General features: G+C 50.5%; 2 protein-coding genes across 5 annotated transcripts; one reads left to right on the plus strand and one right to left on the minus strand.

Moving 5' to 3' along the window:
- Window positions 1-7019: 7019 nt before the first annotated feature.
- Window positions 7020-12826, minus strand: RETREG2 (reticulophagy regulator family member 2; the record flags this gene model as incomplete). Its single annotated transcript, XM_082691487.1, has 9 exons — window positions 7020-8810; window positions 9072-9207; window positions 9368-9462; window positions 9619-9762; window positions 10078-10162; window positions 10572-10707; window positions 11057-11087; window positions 12156-12262; window positions 12546-12826. 9 exons carry the CDS (start codon window positions 12824-12826, stop codon window positions 8182-8184), a joined length of 1644 nt encoding a protein of 547 aa, XP_082547613.1. The 3' UTR covers window positions 7020-8181.
- Window positions 12827-12975: 149 nt separating this feature from the next.
- Window positions 12976-18686, plus strand: CNPPD1 (cyclin Pas1/PHO80 domain containing 1). 4 transcript variants are annotated; one of them, XM_082691530.1, is made up of 9 exons: window positions 12976-13057; window positions 14378-14465; window positions 14917-15025; window positions 15550-15631; window positions 15794-15914; window positions 16000-16128; window positions 16699-16760; window positions 17126-17243; window positions 17455-18686. In XM_082691530.1, the coding sequence occupies exons 2-9, from the start codon at window positions 14397-14399 to the stop codon at window positions 17998-18000; spliced, it is 1236 nt and encodes a 411-aa protein (XP_082547656.1). In that variant the 5' UTR covers window positions 12976-13057; window positions 14378-14396; the 3' UTR covers window positions 18001-18686. The 4 variants fall into 4 exon arrangements, with proteins under 4 accessions (XP_082547656.1, XP_082547653.1, XP_082547654.1 ...); XM_082691527.1 differs by lacking the exon at window positions 12976-13057 and adding an exon at window positions 13380-13511; XM_082691528.1 differs by lacking the exon at window positions 12976-13057 and adding an exon at window positions 13510-14147.
- Window positions 18687-19919: the final 1233 nt, after the last annotated feature.

The following is a 19919-nucleotide window of genomic DNA, read 5'->3' on the forward strand; positions in this document are numbered from 1 at the left end:
CCCATGTTGGACTCCCTGCTCAGTGGGGAGTCTGCTTCTCCCTCTGTTCTTCTCCTCCCTCGACTTGCGCTCTCTCTCAAATAAATAAATAAAAGACACATATACACATAACTAAATGTAAAAAAGTAAGTTTAAAAAGCATGGATATTAAATATACACTATTATGTTAATATAATTTATTAAAATATAAAATTAATACATTTCAGAGTAAACACTAAACAGCAGTCCAAATTGAAATGTAGTGATAAATCATGGAAAATAAAATTATTTGCTCCTTTTAAAAATAGTGATCCCTTAAAGAAAATATATCAAGGTGTCACTGGTAAATTTTAAGTATATTTTGCGTGCAAATTTTTGGAGCTGCTGAAAAAGCACTTTCTGGTATGACACCACTCAAGAGAATGTGAGGAGATGAAGTTATAAATCTAACTTCAAATGCAGTTCTCTGACTTCCTTATTCAAATAATTTCATTTCTTGTTTGATAACTTTTTAAAAGTACAGTTGACACACAATGTTACATTAGTTGCAGGTGTACAACGTAGCGATTTCACAAGTGTATACATTTGACTGTGCTCACCACAAGTGTAAGGAGGAGATATTTTTGAGCCAATATTTTTGTTTCTTGAGATAGATGTGATGTTTTTCTTTTGATTTCTGGCAAGCTCTAGTTTTTGTTTCAAAAAACAAGCTTTTGATTTCTAGCCATCTTCTTTAATTTTATTGAATACAGAATGAGATTCTGATGCAGAGACTCAATATTAATTTTAATATTGTCTTGTTCTTAATTCTACTCATTTTGTTTTGTTTTTATTTGACAGAGAGGGAAAGAGAGAGCACAAGAAGGCAGAGTGGCAGGCAGAGGGAGAGGGAGAAGCAGGCTTCCCGCTGAGCAGGGCCTGAGCCAAAGGCAGACACCCAAGGACTGAGCCACCCAGGCACCCCAAGGTCTTTATTATTATTATTTTTTAATGTGTAGGTAATGTGTAGGTAAGCTTGGTATGGCAATTTTAAAATACATTCACAAATTCTTCATTACTTCTCCATTCACAAGTGGGAACTGGACTCAGTGACTTGCTTCTAACAATTCAAGACAGCAGAGGTGATAGTGTGTGACTTTTGACACTAGGTTATACAAAAAAGCATGTGGCTTCCTTCTTGGCTCTCTCTTGGATTACTTGCTCTAGGGAAGGTAGGTGTCTTGTGATCACACTCAACAGAAGAGGTTAGTGTGATAAGGAACAAGAAGTAATTGTGGTTTCTAGGCAACAGCTGCCTAAGGGCAGCAGATACCCTAGCCCCAGTCAAGCTTTCAGATGACTGCAGCCAGTGCACATCTTCAGGGCACCCTTGTAGGAAACTTTGAACCAGAACCACCCAGATACTCCCAGATCCTGATCCTCAGAAATAGTGTGAGATAATGTTTTACGCCACTAAGTTTTGGAGCACTTTGTTATGTGGAAATAGACAATCAATACACTTGGTGTTGACACTTTTTATTGATCTATGACATACAAATGGAAATGTATACAGGTGACTGAATTTTCACAACACTCCCGTATAACCAGCAGTAATACCTTATTTCCTGAACAGGAAATAAGATATTACCACTCTCAAGAAGACCCCTCCAGGGATGCCTGGGTGGCTCAGTCAGTTAAACCATGGCCTTCAGCTCAGGTTATGACCCCAGGGCCCTAGGATTGAGACTCGCATGGGGCTCCTCACTCAGCGGGGAGCCTGCTTCTCCCTCTCTGTCTGCCTGTCACTCTGCCTGCTTATGCTCTCTCTCTCTCTCTGACAAATAAATAAATAAAATCTTAAAAAAAAAAAAAGAAGACCCCTCCAGTTGCTTCTCCCCCACCCCCAAGGGTAGCCACTATCTTGACTTCTAACAATATAAATGTACTTTATAAAAATGGAATCATATAGTATGACTTTATTTGAAAGAGAGAGAGAGTGCACAAGTGGGAGGAGCACAGGGAGAGGGGAGAGAATCTCAAGCAGACTCCTCGATAAGTCTGACCCCAACACAGGGCTCAATTCCACAACCCTGAGATCAGGACCTGAGTCAAAACCAAGGGTCAGACACTCAACCAACTGTGCCACTCAGATGCCCCATACATATATCTTATACTTTTTTGTGTCTAGTTTCTTTTACTCAATATTTTATTTATGAGATCAACACATATTTTCATGCTTAATTATAGTTCATTCATTCTATCTGGTTGTCTGAATATACAGCATTTATCCACTGAATAACAAACTTCTGTGTGTTATAGTTATATGTATTCCTTCCTGACATTGTGCCGTTTCCTTTATCATTCTCTCTCTCTCTCTCTCTCTCTCTACACACACACACACACACACACACACACATCATACATTCACATACTCATTTATTCACATTCTAAATCATTTGATATGATTTGCAGAGAACATAACTCTTCTCCTTTAAAATCTTTAGACTGTCTAACCTAAATATAAGGATATTCTCTTATATAAACAAAGTGAATGTCAAGAAGTTTGATCTTGATGCAATATTTTATGTAATATACAATCCATTTTCAAATTCTACCAGTTGCCCCAAGAGTGTCCTTTATAGTAACTTTTTTTCTCCCACCTAGCCTAGGTGTAACTTTATAGTAACTTTTTTCTCCCACCTAGGATTCCAACCAAGACCATCTCTTGCATTTATTGTAATTTCTCTTTTGTCTCCTTTTTAATCTTGAACAGTTTCTTGGTTTTTCATTGTCTTGTATGAAATGGACAATTTTGAAGGGGATCAACTCATTTTTCACACTTAAAAAAATACTCTGAGATTTCTTTTTAACTTTATCCCATTTCTGCGGAGCCACTTTTTTTTTTTTTTTTTTTCCAATCAAGCACTAATACATATAACTGGATTTTTGTTCAAAATATTTAGTTGAGTTTCAATAGTTTGGTCAAAATTGTTTTTGAAATAATATGATATCTTGATAAAATCACAGAAGATCAAGTCAGTTGGGCAATCTTACTTTAAACTCAGAAAAGCCTTTAGCTCCAAAACAACAAATATGAACTTCTAAATCTAGGTCATTTTCATTGCCTTTGGCCTAGTCCAGGAACAAAGAGCTCGCAAGTCTATGTGAAGGTTACTTTAACTTAGCTACCATCTATGCTAGAAAAATAACAGACAAAGCCAAGGTATCTACTGGCAATGCGTCTGTACCAATCACCACAATCGATTTACATTGGCTGCTTCCAAAGTTCAAACACTTTTGTTTAGGTCAACATACATTTATTGAGCATCTAGTATGTGCCAGGCACTGTGCTAGGTTCTGGGAATATTCAGATGACTAAAATATAGTCCCTGCCTTCAAGAATAAGCATTATAGGGTGCCTGGGTGGCTCAGTGAATTAAGTGTCTGCCTTCAGGTTGGGTCATGATCTCAGGGTCCTGAGATCAAGCCCCACATCAGGCTCTCTGCTCAGCAGGAAGCCTGCTTCCCCCTCTCTCTGCCTGCCTCTCTGCCTGCTTGTGATCTCTGTCTGTCAAATAAATAAATGAAAATTTTTTAAAAAATGAGAATAAGCATTTCAGTGGAAGTTAGACATATACACATATACCTATATATCCTCTATACCACACTTGGATAGAGAAAATGAAGATTGCGTGTGATGCATGGAAAAACAGAAGTACACTGAGGTAACACTAGGAAAGCCAGTCTGATAATGGGGGGGCAGGTGACCTGAGACATCAGGGGAGTCTTCGTAGGTGGAGTATGACCTAAAGTTCATACTAAAAGACAAGTGAAGTGTTTGCCAGAGGGATAAGGTGTGTGTTTGTGTGCAGAGCAGGGGTGGAGGAGGGCAGTACAACCCAGCAGAGGGAAGGACAAACTGTTTGGAGTTTGATACTGTAGTGTAAAAAGCATGACAGGGCATACCCAGTGTTGGCCTCACTGAAATAAATTCCCTTCTCCTTCTCCCTCAAGATTTTATTTATTTATTTATTTGCCAGAAAGAACACAAGTAGAAGCAGCAGCAGGCCGAGGGAGAACAGGCTCCCTGCTGAGGAGGCTGCCGGATACGGGACTGGATCCCAGAACCCTGGGATCATGACATGAGCCGAAAGCAGATGCTTAACTGACTGAGCCATCCGGGTGCCCCCAAATAAATTCCCTTCTCGTTTTACCACCACCGCTGCTGCCACCCAAACAAAACAAAACAAAAAACAAAAAAGGCCAAGAGGGGGAAGGGGCATATCTCAGAGGTTTTTTAACCGTACCAGAAAGCTTGAATGAAAGTTTGTAGAAGGAGAGCCTTTGATCAATATTAAATAGCAGAAAGGTCATCAAATTTGTATTTTAAAATCATCTAGTCACATTTAGAGATATGAATTTCCATGGTGGATAGGAGTGTGAGCAGGGGGGCGACTGGGTGGCTCAGTCATTAAGCGTCTGCCTTCGGCTCAAGTTATGATCCCAGGGTCCTGGGATTAAGCCCCACATGTGGCTCCCTGCTCAGTGGGAAGCCTGCTTCTCCCTCTCCCACTGCCCCTGCTTGTATTCCCTCTCTCACTGTCTCTTTCTCTGTGTCAAATAAATAAATACAATCTTTAAAAAAAAAAAAAGAGTATGGAAAAGGAAATTGTCCTAGTATGTCAGGTAAGCGATGAGGAGGGTGTGACTCAGGGCTGTGGTACAAGTGACAGAATCAAGAAATAACTAGGACATCCAATTAGCTGCAACTGGTAATTGCATATGGAATTAGGGAGAGAAGTAGCCCTTTGTGGTTGGGGGTGCCAGCAAGCAAGACAGAAAATAAGCCTGTTTCAGGGAGTGGGGTGGCAGCGTGGAAAGAGTTTTCTGTATGCGGGGAAGAAAGCACCCATGGGATGTTCAAGTGAGGTGCGTCATTGGGAGTTCCAGGCATGGAGTTGAGCTAAGATGCAGAGGTCATCAGCATGGGAGTGGAAACTGAATGGGTGGACATGAGAAATTGCCCAGGCAGTGAGAAGCAAAATGAACCAGTGACACACTCAGTGACCACCAACATTTAAGGAAGCAGGAGGAGGAAGTCCAAGGAAACTAAAGTCAGCCATTGAAAGCAAAGCCATATGGTGATAGTCCTTCCGTGATGAAATTAACAGTTAATCCTTGATCACATGTACATGTACTCTGTTCTGCAATAACCCTTGACCAGAAAAACAAAATCTGCCCAGCACTGCTACTAATCAAATTCTTTTTGAAGACTTCATTTCTGCCCTCTCAAGTCCTATAGATCACCCTTCAGAGTAGGAAGGCAGCCAATGTGACTCAGCTCAGCTCCCCCTTCTTGGAACCTTCTCTGTTCCCTCCACAGTTCCCCATTGGACCATGTTGAACCTTCATCTCTGATGATCCTTTTCTGAGCGCACTGTAATTTGTCAGCTTGTCCATGAGCCCAGCAAGCCGTCCCTGGCAATATTCTAACCTGTGCAAGGCACGCTACATACAAGTATTACCTCTCTTGCTTCGGAAACGGGATTTCCAGTAATGCAGCCTAAAATTTAGTTTATGGCCAGCCACCTTACACCTTTAGCTGTCGGAATGTCTAGGTAACTAGAGCGCATGGCCCTTCCCTCCAGTGTAAATGTAACCTACTCCTTGCCCCAGCCTGTACTCTACAGGTGATTTTTGTTTAGCCTAAATTATAGGTTTCACATTTCTGCTCATTTTTCTTTCACTCATAGGAAAAGTTTTCTTGTCCCTTTCATCATGGGGCAGAAAATATCCAGGACACCTGTTAATGAAAAAAAAAAACAACTGTAGATAAACATGTAAGAACCACCAGACCAAGGTGAATGTCCAGATTTGACCCTCATGGAACTCTTAATCTATGATGAATGTTTTGATCCAACTGAGACTCCTGGCTTCATCTTCAGACTGTAAGTTTAAGGAGATGGGTTAAAGGTGAGATGTGTGGCAGCCAGTTGGTTCTATTTTTCTTCAATTTCCTATTTGTGGACTAAAACTGTTTTCCTATTCCCTTCTGAAACCTCCAGATGATTAAAAGTTCATGTTCCTTAGAGGCAGAGGACAGGGCCTCAGTCAACTCTAACAGATGATCTCCCAGGCAAAGGTGAAATAAGAGAGAAGGAAAATGACCCCACACACTTAGGAGAGACACGGCATATAAGTCAACCCCCAAAGTCAGGCAGCAAGACAGTCCCTCCAGATGAAGGCAGAAGAGGCCCTCTGCTCAGGTCAGGGTTTTCTCTAATATTGTTCTTCCCCACAAAGAGCAAGGACTGCTAAGTTCACTCTATGAAGCTGAGATAGTAGATTGGCTCTCTATGGCTCCCAAGTCCTTGGACATCTTCCCATTTGTGCCCTTTCAACTGACAGGGGCTTCCTGTTCCAGCACGACTGCTGGAGCCAAACTGCTTGACATCTAGATCCTGACTCCATTACTTACTAGGACTGTGGCCTTCAGGAAGTTAACTCATCTGTAAAATGGAGTTACAAATAGTACGTATCTCAAGATTATGAGGAAAAACATGACTTACTAAATATAAATCACTGGGCTGCCTGGGTGGCTCAGTCGGTTAAGTGTCCAACTCTTGGTTTCAGCTCAGGTCATGGTCGGAGGGTCCTGAGATACAGCCGTCAGACTCTGCGCTCAGAACAGTGAGCCTGAGATTCTTTCCTCCACCCCCTGTCCCTGCAGCCCCCCACCCCCTCCAGCTCCGCCATCCTAGCGCACTCTTAAAAAAAAACCAAAAAACCAAAAAACCCACAAAACATCAATCAGAAGAGTGCTGAGCACATATTATGCCTTCAGTTAGTGTAAGATATTATTCCTTCAGTGTACCTCAGCCTCAAATCAGCTTTGATATGGGCATTAGGTCCTATGTGTTTGGGTCCCCAGGATAGACAAATCATGCCAAGGGAGCGAATCGGTAACACATGGATGGGTAAGGACTTCTGAGGACGTTGTAGGCAGGCTTGTAAAGAACTGTTGCAGCCTTCAATTTCTACCGACTGGGAAGACAAGGCAGTTTCCTCCTGCATATACTTTATTCACACATGCTAAATCTCACTAAACGTATCACACTGTCAGGGAAGAGGACTAGGGGCAAGTTCAGGCTGTTGGGGGAATGCTTGCTTCTGGCCTTTTTTTGCACCAAGGTAAGTCTGTCACCAGGAGCAAGGGGGTTGGGGACACCGGGAGCAGTGAGGAGGGGGGAACAGAGCAGTGTGGGAGGCAGCTCCCAGTGAGGGAGGGAGGGAAGCAGGTAGGCAGGCAGGCAGGCAGGCAGCAGTTCTAGCCAACCAACACTTTATTTTTCCAGTCAACACCCACACAGATGTTACTGTCCACCTCCTGACCCTAACAGGGGGTCCCGTCACACTGGGACCATCTATGGCCCCCAGAGAGCGGTCTCTTTATTCCTTCCTAGGATAGTAGGAAAGCCCTTTGTCCCAACAGGACAGAGCTCCTGCTCACTAACGCAGCACTGGCACACATGCTGTAGGACTCCTGCTCTCCCCCCTCATCAGGGAAGGCCATGTTGAACTAGGACACCGGCGCAGCGGAGCTGACATGGGTGACAGTGGCCTAAGCGCATCACCACTGGCCTGACCCACCACCCCAGTGTTAGTCTGTACCACCCAGACAGGGGCCTCCCAAAAGCTTAGCCACGGCCTGCTGGGAAGGAGGAGCTGGCCAAGAGTGGGGATTGAGCTGCTGAGGACAGGACACAGCCAGGAAATAAAGCAGAGGGAAACATGGGACAGGAGAGAATGATAAAGTGCCCAAACTAAACCACCAGTGGGACACGAGGACAGAGCAGCACAGGTCCCTGAGGATAGGAGGAAAAAAGAAAGGGACAGACCACCAGGGCTTGAAGCATAGTGGAATGAGAAGAGAGATGAGGCAGGGAGGCAAGTGCAGGCTGTGGGAAGGACTTCCCTAGCCCTGTTCACATCCACTAACCCAAGTGTAAAATTATTTACAAACTTAAAACCAGTCCCAGGCACGGGCACCATACCAGGCCTGGGACAGCAGGCAGGCAGGCAGGCAGGCAGGCAGAGGGTGGACTGGCTACCATCTGACAGCCAGCTTCCCCACACATGACCTCTCCCTAGAGCAGGGAAGAGGAAACAGTGACGCCCCTAGCCAGGAAACCCTACTGTGCCTGCAACTCCTTCCCCCACGGCTCATGGCTCTGCCACGGCCTGAGCCTCTTGGTCTGACTGTACCAGAGACAGGGTGTCGGGCCCTAGGGATGCAGGGGGTGGAGCATCAGGGGCCTCTGAGGGTGTTTCTGGCCCCAAGCCCAGCTCAGCATTCAGCTGTTCCAGCTCCCCCTGATCCAGCAATTCGAAGTCCTCAGTGGTGAGTGCCTCCTCTTCCTCAGGGGCAGGAAGGGGCTGGGGCAAGTCCTGGGGAAGAGGTGGGAGCACTGAGGGGGAGGGGACCGGGTCACTTTCAGCAAGGCAAAGTAAGGGTGACAGGGTGCTCGGTGCAGTGGTGAGGTCACCACTCACTGCCTCCGGGCTCAGTGTCTCCACGGGTCCTCCAGGGGAGAGCTTCGCCCCATCTGTGGGAGAGCCCGCCCCATTGAAGTGCGTGTTCACAAAGTGAAGGGGGGATGAGAGCCGAAGCAAGGTTTCCTCGGCTACTACATCTTCCTCCTCCTCCTCCGAGTCCAGATCTTGCCTTGAAAGGGCCTGAGGGAGCCCCAGCAGGTCTTCAGCAGGAGGGGCTGGCTCTGTCTCCTCTCCTTCCCCCAGCTCCCGGCTTAGGGCCTCCTCTGGCTCACTCGGCAGGCTCTGCTGGTCCAAATCTGTGCCAGACACAAAGGGTCAGGAATGGGTGGATGGGCCTGCTGTTCTGAACCATCCCAAAAGGCAATTAGTTCAAGGAGGAGACTCAGGACATGGAATACTGGACCAGGCCTTGGATCTTAAAGTCTTTCAGAAGCTTTAAGTCACATTAGAGGATCAGTTCCCAGAAAAAAATCATTTATGGGGGTGACAACCAGAGAGCACAGCCAATAACCACAACAAAGAACAGGAAGATTGGAGGGGCAAAGGGCTTCTCATACCCTCGGAGACATCAGTTAGCTGTGGAGTTGTGGCCCGGGATACAGAGAAGCCACCACTCTCCAAGATAGAAGCCTCCTCGTCTGACAGCTCTGAGTCTGTAATGGCCAAAGCCAATGCTGTTTTCTTCACATCCACCTGCAGGAGAACCCGAATGACACAACAGGTGAGAAGATAAAAGACAGAATTTTTCAAAAGCACCACCCCCCACCGACTCCCACCCCCTTGAGGAGAAGCTGCTCCAATGCAGATTCTCCTCCAACCTTCTATTTGATATCCCATCTCCCTTGGACCTCACCACCGGGGAGAAGCCGGCCAGTTCCGCTTCACTTTCGCTCTCTGTCTCTGCCAGCGGCTCATCACCTCCGGGGGGTGCGTTCTTCCCCTGCCGCTCTAGAGAAACAAGAACAGCAGGTCAGTGACCAAGCAGAGACAGTGGTGGGGGATGAACACAGCCCAGAAACTGGAAAGTAAGTTCCAGGACATTTCATGAGCCATGCCCCCAATGCCCCCCTTGCAGGACCCCTCCTGGGTATGGGAGCCCCTTACTCTTCTTATCGTGTTTGTGATGCAGGGCGTCAGCTTCTGCCTTCATGCTATAGTCCAACTGCATGAGCAGGGGCTCCAGGCGGGTGTACATCCTCTGGATCAGCTCATGATAAACCACCAGGGGCCACAACAGGATGCTCAGCACTAGGGGGCAGAGGGTTCACTTAGAGCTCCTGAAATCTATTTCATAAGGGCCCCATTTAATCGGTTCCCAAAAAGAAAAGGCCGAAGGCTTTCTGGAGGCTGTACCAACCTCCTCCCTCCACATCTACTACTCTCCTCCCCAGACTACTCTTGCGCTATTACTAACACACCAGCACCCCCTGGAGATCTCCGTAAATGGATAACCAAACAGAGAGAGAGCACCACCCTCCCTTAGAGTCAGTCAGTCTCTTTGATTCAGTCCAGTAAGAGAGGAGAAGAGGGCTTCAAGAAAGGCAGGGGTTAAACCCTACTTACAGATAATGTAGGAAATCATAATCCCCGGAACATAGTGTCCCAGCACAGCCAGCACAGCACAGCCAGAACAAACTCGAGCACAGAACTGCAGAGAAGAGCAGAGGGTCTAAAAGGAATATGCCTCACTTATCTGGGCAAGAAACTGCTGCTCAGCTGATAGAAGGAGGGGTGTATGCCTTCTCAGGATGCAAGCATCCAGTCTAGTCAAGAGGATGCCGAAGACCACCAGTTCAAGAAGTTTACACTAGACATCACCAAACACCTATAATGCAAACTGTTCTGCCCTGACCAGAAACAGTGTAAGCACATCAAACACGTCTTCCCTGAAATGAGACTACTTCTGCACCAAGCTACCACCGGGGAAGGCTGCCTCAGAAAGGCTCCAGCCCTCTTCCTTCAGTGTCTAGCCAGGGATTTCACATTACCCCTCCCCGCCTCCCACCCGCCTCTATTTCCCCACAGTGCAGGAAACTGTTCTAGGGCGTGGAGATTACCTGAGCTGGATTCTGCCTCTTGTACTGCAGCAGCTCCTGCAGGTGAATCTGGAAGGTGAGCCAGCTCTCAGCCAGGTATCTGCACAACTCGGGCACACTCAGCAGGTGCGGCCGGGCGCCTGACCCCGCACCCTCACTGGGGAGACATGACATGACCCCTGGAGGCCTCAGACACCAGCTTCCTAGGCACTCAAATCCCTCTGAGAATGCCAATGAGTTCTTCACTCTGAACGAGCGGACAACCCCACCTCCCAAAGGGAGGCTGTTCTGATCTTGGGGAAGCAAAACCAAGAGTTTCCAACCCTCTGCCCCGTAAAGGAGCAGGTACCCAAACACATAAACAGGAACCCAGGACCAAACTTGTCGCCGGTCCATTTGCTACACTGGGGTCTGTGCCTGCAGAAGCTGCTGTGCACCGTGGTGACACTGGCACCAAAGCAAGATAAGGTTTGGGTATTTGTCTTTAAGAGGTGGCCTGCACTCACCTGTCAGAGTGTGGCTCCTCTGGAGATGACGCTATAAAGAGAGGAAGGAACTAGTTGAGTGGTAGGGCTCTGGGAGACACTCCCCGGGGAAGGAATAGCTGCCCCTACTCTGTATACCCAGAGCACTTTCTTCAGATGGCAGTTGCAGAAAAATTGCATCGTTATGGTTGTTTGTACTTGTATATCTGTTTCCTTTTTATTTTTTTTTTTAAGGATTTTTTAAAAAAAGATTTTATTTATTTATTTGACAGACACAGATCACAAGTAGGCAGAGAGGCAGCCAGAGCGAGAGAGGAGGAATCAGGCTCCCTGCTGAGCAGAGAGCCCGATGCGGGGCTTGATCCCAGGACCCTGAGATCATGACCTGAGCCGAAGGCAGAGGCTTAACCCACAGCCACCCAGGCGCCCGTTTCTTTCTTTAAACTCCATTCTTCTCTTCAAATATTTTATTTTTAAGTAACCTTTATATTCAACATGGGGCCCAAACTTAAAACCCCAAGATCAAGAGTCCCACGCTCTACCAACTGAGCCAATCAAGCACTCCAAACTTCACTCTTTCCAAACACGTTTTATTCATGTTTACATCCCAAGCAGCTCACACAGCCCGACATCTAATTGCTCCTAGAACACCTATTTAGTAGACCCACAGATAACAATAACAAAACAGAACCTAATACTCCCGTGATCCCCAAAACATGCAAAACTCTACCACAAACATAACAGTATTGACTCATTCAGTCTTCACCTCCTTGCTTAGTAAATTTTATCCTCCTTGTTTCATAAAAGAGAAAACTGTTAACAGAAACAGTCTGAGGTTAACAGAAATTGAGTGATTCTTACAAGGTCACATGCATGGCAAATGGCAGAAGCAACAAAACCCAGGTAATGTGGCTCTACAGTCCACACTCTTTAACTACTACACTCACTTAACACTGATTTGAGAGGGAAGAGGGAAATTCTCCATTTCGGGACTGGGGAAGTGGTGGTGCCTGGGAGCTGACTGCCTGCTGTCCATTTTCCCTCCCCTTTCAGCCCACCCAGCGGGGTCAGGCACAAAGCAAGTGCACGACGGGGCTTGCTGAATGAAGTTAACACTCACCTGAGATGTCAGGGAAGAAGCGAGGCTGCCAGAGATCCAGCAGAAAATAGGCCAAAAGTGAGACGCTGAGTAGGAAGAAGGGCCGGAGAGACGACGAAGACAGCAACCTTAGGAAGAAACAGGCACCTCGGCGGTGAGTGGGTGAGAGACTCACGCATCCATCGCCAAAGGCGGAAAAGCGCCCATTGATGGGGGAACGCGAACCTCCAGGCCTAACTCGAAACCCGAGACAGAGGACTGGGGCAACCCCGACGGACAACAGCCGGGGGAAGGGGGTCATTCCACCGGGGCAGGTGTCAACCCTGGGACCGTGAATGGTGCCCCGGGCCCCTCCCGCCCCCGCTCGCCCGCGCTGCCCGGCCCCGCCCCCTCCTCCTCCGCGGCCGTTACCAGAAGAGGCCGTTGAGAGCGGCCGCTGTGACCAGGCTGTGCAGCGGTTTCTCCCACACCAGCAGCCGCTGCGCTGCCGCCAGCACCGCCTCCCAGCCGCGGAGCCGCAGCCACAGCGTCGTGGCCAGGCGGCCCACCGCCTCGGCCGTGGCCGCCTCCTCCTCCGCCTCGCCGGTGGCCTCTCCCATGCCTAGGCTCAGACCCAGGCCCAGGCCGAGGCTCAGGCCCAACCCCGGGCCTCCACCCGCGCCGGTGTTACCACCGCCACCGCCGCTCGCCATGGCCCCGTCGCAGCCGCCGCCCGAGCCCGCGAGGAGCCAGGGCTGCGCGGCCGCCGCCGGGGGCGCGTCAGGCGGAAGGGGGCGCACGCCGCGGAGTGCGCAGCCGAGGCCGCCAAGGCCCGTCACGTGACGGCGGACGGCGGATCCCGTCACGTGACGCACCCTAACCGCCGGGATAGGGAGGCCCGCGCCTGCGCGTTGGAGGTTATCCGGGCGCCTGCTTCTGCGCGGGTGCGTGTTGTGGCTGCTGGAGTCGGGAGTCTCCGTCTGGTTGTTAAGGCACCCTCGTCCGTGGGGCCCGAAGGACTTTATCTCCGCGTTTCCGCACTGTGGCCCGTTTTCTTCTCCCTGTATAGGCAGGCGCCTAGAGAGTCGATACTCCCGATGTGATGCCGACCGAAGGGGCAGGAAGTGGGCTTCCAAATGCCTAGTGTCGCGGGTGGGATCTGCTTCTGCTCGGGAAGGGCGGCGGCTGTCCCATTACTCAGCCCTTGATTTACTGGTCCTCCCAGTTCCCTCCCCTCAGCGGATAAACAAACACCGGCGCGTGACTCGACCGACTCAAAAACAGCTTCACCTACTTCAAAAACTTGTTTCCTCCTCATCGCCTTCTGTAAACTTTACTGCTAGCGCGTATTGGAACTCTTTCCAATCCCTTGCTCAAACGGGAGATCGGGGTTGCGGGGTGAGTTTAAAAATAGAATCCTCTTTAGATGTTTATTTGAGGGAGCATAATACCATTTATTGAGGCTCACAACGTACCAGGTGCTTTATGATCCCTTGTGATCATTTAATTTCTGCAGTAACCCCACAAAATACGTAATTGGGTGTAGAATTCAAGCTAGTGAAAGGAAGGTATACAGCAAAGTTTCTCTGCCACCTTGACCACAGTGCACCCACTGTTTTTTTCTGTATTCTTTCCGATGTTTTGTATGTACATTGTTCTGAGTGTGTATATTTTTCAAAACACTCAGCAGCTACTCATCCTGCATTTTGGTTTTATTCACATTAATTATCTGCATTGCTACGAAAGGGTCATTCGGGCTTGTTCATCCTCGCATGGTTCTCCGGGAATTGTTCCTATTACCCAGACGAGGGGCTTAGCTCTGGGACTCTCCCGGGCTCGGGGCGACCAGGAGGAAGGCGAGCCCGGCTCCTCCGTGGGGGTCGGGGCTGGCGGCTGGGCCCAGCGTGGGGGCAGGAAGTGCCGGGCGCCGAGTCTCCCGCGACACCCCTGCGGCTAGTAAACGCGAGACCGACGCGCGGCGCGGTATTCTAGCTGCACACGCCTGGCAGCCGGGTCTACTCCGCACTGGGTAAGGTGAGCGCCCCGAGCCCCCCAGGCCCGCAACCGGAGCCCGGATCTCGGAGCCGGGAGCCCCGCCCGGGGCGGAACAGGAAGAGGCGCCCGCCAGCCCGGCCCCGCCTGCCGCCGCCGGCGCGAGGACCAGGGGCTGCGCTGGCCAAGGGCGGCGTTCTGCGCTGGGGAGGACGGCGGGCAGGCGAGGGCTCGGCGGCTCCCTCACCACGCGTCCCCTTCCACGTTCGTAGGGCGGCGAGTGGCGGCGCGATGGACCTGGCCGGGCTCCTGCTGGACGAAGAAGGCACCTTCTCCCTCACCGGCTTCCAGGACTTCACGGTGAGAGGGCGGCCCGCCCCCTCCGCGGCCTGTCGGTACTTGAGCTCGGACCCCGGGCGCTCGCCTGGGTACCCGTGTGGGGCTGCCACCTCGCCTGACCGCTGGGTCCGGAAGCCAGGCGGCAGCCGCTCGAGCCTTGCCTACTCGAGGCCCCGGCTCCTTGGGCCCCGAGGGAGAGCGCGGGGTATAGGAATGGAGATAGGGTTAGCCAGCCGGGGACTTGCACGGAGTACCTCTCCTGTGGAGCAGTCAGTGGCGGAGGATTCCTGCCCTCCCCTCTGCCATTTGTGATAGGCTACCCTTGGCATATAACCCGGACAACGGGGCGGGTTAGGGCGTGGGCCCCGCTAGCAGTGGGGTGAGCCTGCTGCCCCGCACCCCACTTCACCCTGAGCCAGGATCTCTATTGTTGCCTTGCCTGGCTTTCACGCTCCAGCACCTGCCGTTTCAGTTCCTCCCCGGGCACCAGAAACTGAGTGCTCGGATCCGAAGGAGACTGTACTATGGCTGGGACTGGGAAGCTGACTGCAGCTTGGAGGAACTCTCCAGCCCCGTGGCAGGTTAGTGTTGCGTGATTGGACAAGTGAGAAGCCTGAAGATGGGGTTGTCAGCAGTCACCAAAATGGGCAGGTGTGTACCCCATGAGCTACACCGTGTGGCCACTGCTAACTTACTGGTACCTGTTATAAGGACTGGCTTTCCAGTCACATTTTTTTCAGTCTAGATGAGTAGAAAACAGTGCTGTCTTACAAATTTATATCATTCTTGATTTGTATATGAGACACACATATGTATCCCAAATTCACAGGGTGTTTATTTCTCAGATGAGTGGGGCAAAAGACAAATCTAGGTGATTTCTTCAGGTGATCCAGAAATAAGCCTCCTTGCTGGAAGGAGCTGAAATGGGCCTTTTGTCTCAGCATGGGAGAATTTGGTCTACGTTGTTACTGTGGTCCTGTCTCTGAGGCTCAGATCATACAGATCAGACTTTTCTGCTGATAGCAGTGGAAACTGGGTGTGCTGGGAGGCAGGGTGGTAAGGGAGGAGTTGTTTTCCTACTCTGGCTTCCTTCTGCCTCCTGCAGACATTGCTGTGGAACTGCTCCAGAAGGCGGCCCCCAGCCCAATTCGCCGACTGCAGAAGAAATACGTAGCTCATGTGTCCCGGTGAGCCTAGAATTGAGGGGGACATGATGAGAGTGTTTGGGTCTTAAAGAGAGGGAAATGGTTATGTCTAAAGAGAAGATGTAAAGACCCAGGGATGCGCATCCTGAGTGGTGAGAGTGGAAAGACTGTTCGGGTTAATTAGGGATCTTTTCCATCACGCAGGGAGGCGTGCATCTCCCCATGTGCTATGATGCTTGCCTTGGTGTACATTGAGCGGCTCCGGCACCGAAACCCCGACTACCTACAGCACGTGTCATCTTCTGACTTGTTTCTGATCTCCATGGTAGGACGCCCCCTCCCCTTCATCTCCCTGGTGAGCCGGGAGCTGGGCGCCAGCTCTTCCCACTCCACTTCTGGTTCCTTTGCAGATGGTGGCCAGTAAGTACCTCTATGACGAAGGGGAGGAGGAGGAGGTATTCAACGATGAATGGGGAGCTGCAGGGGGTGTGGCCGTGCCCACTCTCAACGCCCTGGAGCGGGGCTTCCTGAGTGCCATGGTGAGTGGCCATTCTGTCTCTCACTCAGTTCCTCTGAGCTCATCTTATGTTCCTTTCATCCTCTGCTTTTCTCTGTCAGTGTTCTGTAGTTTCTTTGTTTCTCTTTTTGCCTCTTCTCCTTGTGTCTTTCCTTATTAGTGGCTTCCCTTCCCACCCTTCTGGACCAGCCACAGCCTTTGGAGGTTCCTGGCATGGTGAGGCCAAAAATGGAGCAGCCGCCGCCCCCCAGTTCCTCAGGCCCTACATGTTACATTCTGAGTCAGAGCTTATCTCATGGGGTTCTGATTATTTGTATCCAGACTTCTTCTGCCTCCTGACTCTGAGCTACCTACAGCCCAATCTTAGGATTATTTTCTCTCTTTTCCCTTAATGGAGGATGTTCTGTGAAACCAGATAATGTGGTGTTAAATGAGTTAATATATAAAAGCTCTCGGAACAGTGTAGCACATGGGAAGTGCCAAGTCAGTGTCTGCGGGAGCAGTGCTTGTAGCTGGTGCCGTGGTCCTGGTTGTTAAGTGACAGTGGCTCATCGCTGAAGCTTGCTTGGTGCCCTTGTCTTCCTCCCTGTAGGACTGGCATCTCTACACTGACCCTCGGGAGATCTTTGAGGTGCTGAGCTGGCTGGAGAGCTGGTAGGTTCTAGAGTTGGGCAGGGGGGCTCAAGGGATTTGAGGGGTTAGACCTCAATCATAAGTCGACGGTGGGGGTGGTCTGTGTAACTGGAGGGGGAGGGGGGAGACAGGAAAGAGGAGTGCCCAAGGTAGTGGTTCGTAAACCTGTCTGCCCTCTTTGTAATCACCTTGGGAATGGTGGGAGGCGCTTATTTAAAATACAGATCTCAGTGTCGTGCTCAGCTCCTGGATCGACAGGTAGACTAGGAATGTGCACGTGTAACAGGTTGCCCTGCGTGTCCTGGTGGCTGCCCAGGGGAATGAGGCCACCACCGAGGGCTGTGGAAGGGGTGTAGATGACCTCTGTCTTGCTCCCCTGCCCACAGTGTGGCTGCGCAGCAGGGGCGGCGGCGGGGCTGGTACACCTACACAGACCTGTGTGTGCTGCTGGAGCAGCCGGCCTGGCAGTTGGCCCTGGGCTCCCTCTGCCAGCGCCTGGCAAAGGTGAGGAGGGTTGGAAAGGACAGGGGCCGGGTGTGGGCTGGTGTGTAGGGCGGGATGAGCAAGTGCCGAAGGCCTCAGGAGATGGGGTTTGAGAGTATATGGTGAAAGAGAGCTCTGACTTGAGTAGACAAGCTAAGGGGTGGGCGCATTAAAGACAGAGTGGGTTTTGGGGAAGGGTGTTTGGGTACTGACTCTTCTTACTTTCCCGCAGCTGTCCTGCCTGTTGGCCATGGCGTATGTGAGCAGTGTGGCCTTGGCAGTGGCCTCAGTGGCCGTAATTCACCAGTCCTTGGGCCTGTCCTGCAGCCCTTCACCAGGCCCTCCAGATCTTGGATTGGCCTCCAGGAGCCTCTTGGAACCCTGCACACCTTCTTCCGTGCCGCAGTGCCTGCCATGTCCTATTAACATCTCCAGTGGCCAAGAAGGTGACGCAGGGCTGCGTTCACTGTGGGGCAGTCTCCTGACCTCACTGACTCCTCCATCAGTGCCTCCCCCAGACCCGCCTTCCCCTCCCACTCTTCTCCAGAATTGTCCCCTTTGCCGGAAGCTGCAGAGAGACTCCCCAAGCTGCCATGCCTGCCACCACGTGAACCGTACAGTTCCCACTGGGCCCCCCAAAGCTGGGTACCACTCCCATGGCCTGGCTCCACCCTGGCCCTGGAGCCCAGTGCCCCCGCTGCTCCCTCAGCCCCAGCAGTGTTCCCTCTTCAGTGTCATGGAACTAGCCCGTCTCAAGTCTTTCATTTTCCCAGGCTAGGCAGGCCTCCAGGGAATACATTAAGAGGATCTGGGAGTCCTTGAGAACCTGGAGGGGCAAAGCTTGATTTAGATCCTCTCCGCCTCTCTGGGTCCTCGGCTGGTCCCTGTCCTTCTAGGTGATGAAGCTTAAGGGGTTGTGGGGCAGAAAGACTGAAGGTCGCTCACTCTCCTAGACCTCAGCGGCTGGCTGTTTGCCCAGGGTGGTGAGGGTACCAGGGGAAGCTTTGGCTTGGTGACCAGGGCCATGTCACAACCAGCCAGAGAAGCCCCCATCTTTCTACCTCCCTGGGTTCTAGACTTGCTGTTGAGTTCCCTAGGAAGGAAGGGGAAAGTGGGGTGAGGGACGGAGGGGATGTTGACTGGCGGCCTGTGTGATGTCCCTGAAGCAGGAGAGCCAGGGACGGATAGGGCCAAGGTGGGATCTGCCAAGGGAAGGCAGGGGGAGGTGGGAAACCCTCTCCACACCCATTCCCTGGATGTGGCCTAAAGGAACCAGGGACTACTGACATCTTCAGCCTCACCCTTTTGTCTTCCAGCCTCTTCTTACTACTTTGCTCCTGGCCTTCACTCTCTTCCCGTTCTTCTTCTGGGTGTTCTTTTCACAGGCCACTCTGGCCACTGCTTTGTATCTGGGTTTTTCACGCTTTTGTAGAACTGAGGTTTCAATAAACAGTGTCAGTTGCATGGCCTGGATTCTTAATTCTGCGGCAGCCCTGGAAGAATCCCTCCTCCCCCCACCCCATATCTGGATTCTGAGCTTTTCTACTTCCTGAGCCCGTCATCTTGCAATTCATTCTTCCAGAAACCCATTTTATTTTATTTATTTATTTATTTATTTATTTATTTATTTATTTTTAAAGATTTTATTTATTTATTTGACAGAGAGAGATCACAGTAGACAGAGAGGCAGGCAGAGAGAGAGAGAGGGAAGCAGGCTCCCTGCTCAGGACTCGATCCCAGGACCCTGAGATCATGACCCGAGCCGAAGGCAGCGGCTTAACCCAGGTGCCCCCAGAAACCCATTTTAGAACTTCCCTGTTTGAGAGACGCCTGGGTGGCTCAGTGGGTTGGCAGTCTACTCTTGGTCTGGCTAGGGTCATGACCTCAGGTTTATGAGATTGAGCCCCACATCGGGCTCCATGCTCAGTGGGGAATCTGCTTGAGATTCTCTCTCCCTCTACTTCTGCCCTCCCCTGACTCAAATGTGTGTGCCTGCGTGCTCGCTCTCTCTCCCAAATAAATCTTAAAAAGGGGGGGGGGGTGCCTGGGTGGCTCAGTGGGTTAAAGCCTCTGCCTTCTGCTCAGGTCATGATCCCAGAGTCCTGGAATCGAGCCCCACATTGGGCTCTCTGCTCCGTGGGGAGCCTGCTTCCTCCTCTCTCTCTGCCTGCCTCTCTGCCTACTTGTGATCTCTGTCAAATAAATAAATAAAAATCTTAAAAAAAAACAACAAACTTCCTTGTTATTCAATGATTAGACTCCCATTTCAAAATTAACCCTCAACCCAGCTCCCAGCACCCTGGGGCCCCTAGTGCTGCTTGACTTGGGTGCTGTGGGGCACAGACGGTGACTCTGCCATGCCTGAGGTGGGCCCTGTCTGTCACAAGTTCTGGGGGTCCCCTATCGTGGTGGATCCTGAGAGGTCTAGGGAAGCGTCCTTGGGAAGCTCCAAGGACACCTCTCTCTATCCTGACTTCCGGTCTGTTTGGATGCATGGTGGTAGTTGGTGTTCTTAAGAGAAGTCCAAGGCTGGGTTATCCTTGGAAGAAGGAAAACCTTTCTGGCCCTTGGACAGGGTGTCCGGGACAGGTAGTACTGCCCGTTAGGGGAACTACCTCGAAACATGGAGCATTTTTTTGATGGAGGTAAACATCTGAAGGGATGTAACCTACATTCAGCTGAGCAGCCTGGAAAACT

This window comes from Mustela nivalis (assembly GCF_964662115.1).
Source record: "Mustela nivalis genome assembly, chromosome: 11".
Classification (NCBI taxonomy): domain Eukaryota; kingdom Metazoa; phylum Chordata; class Mammalia; order Carnivora; family Mustelidae; genus Mustela; species Mustela nivalis.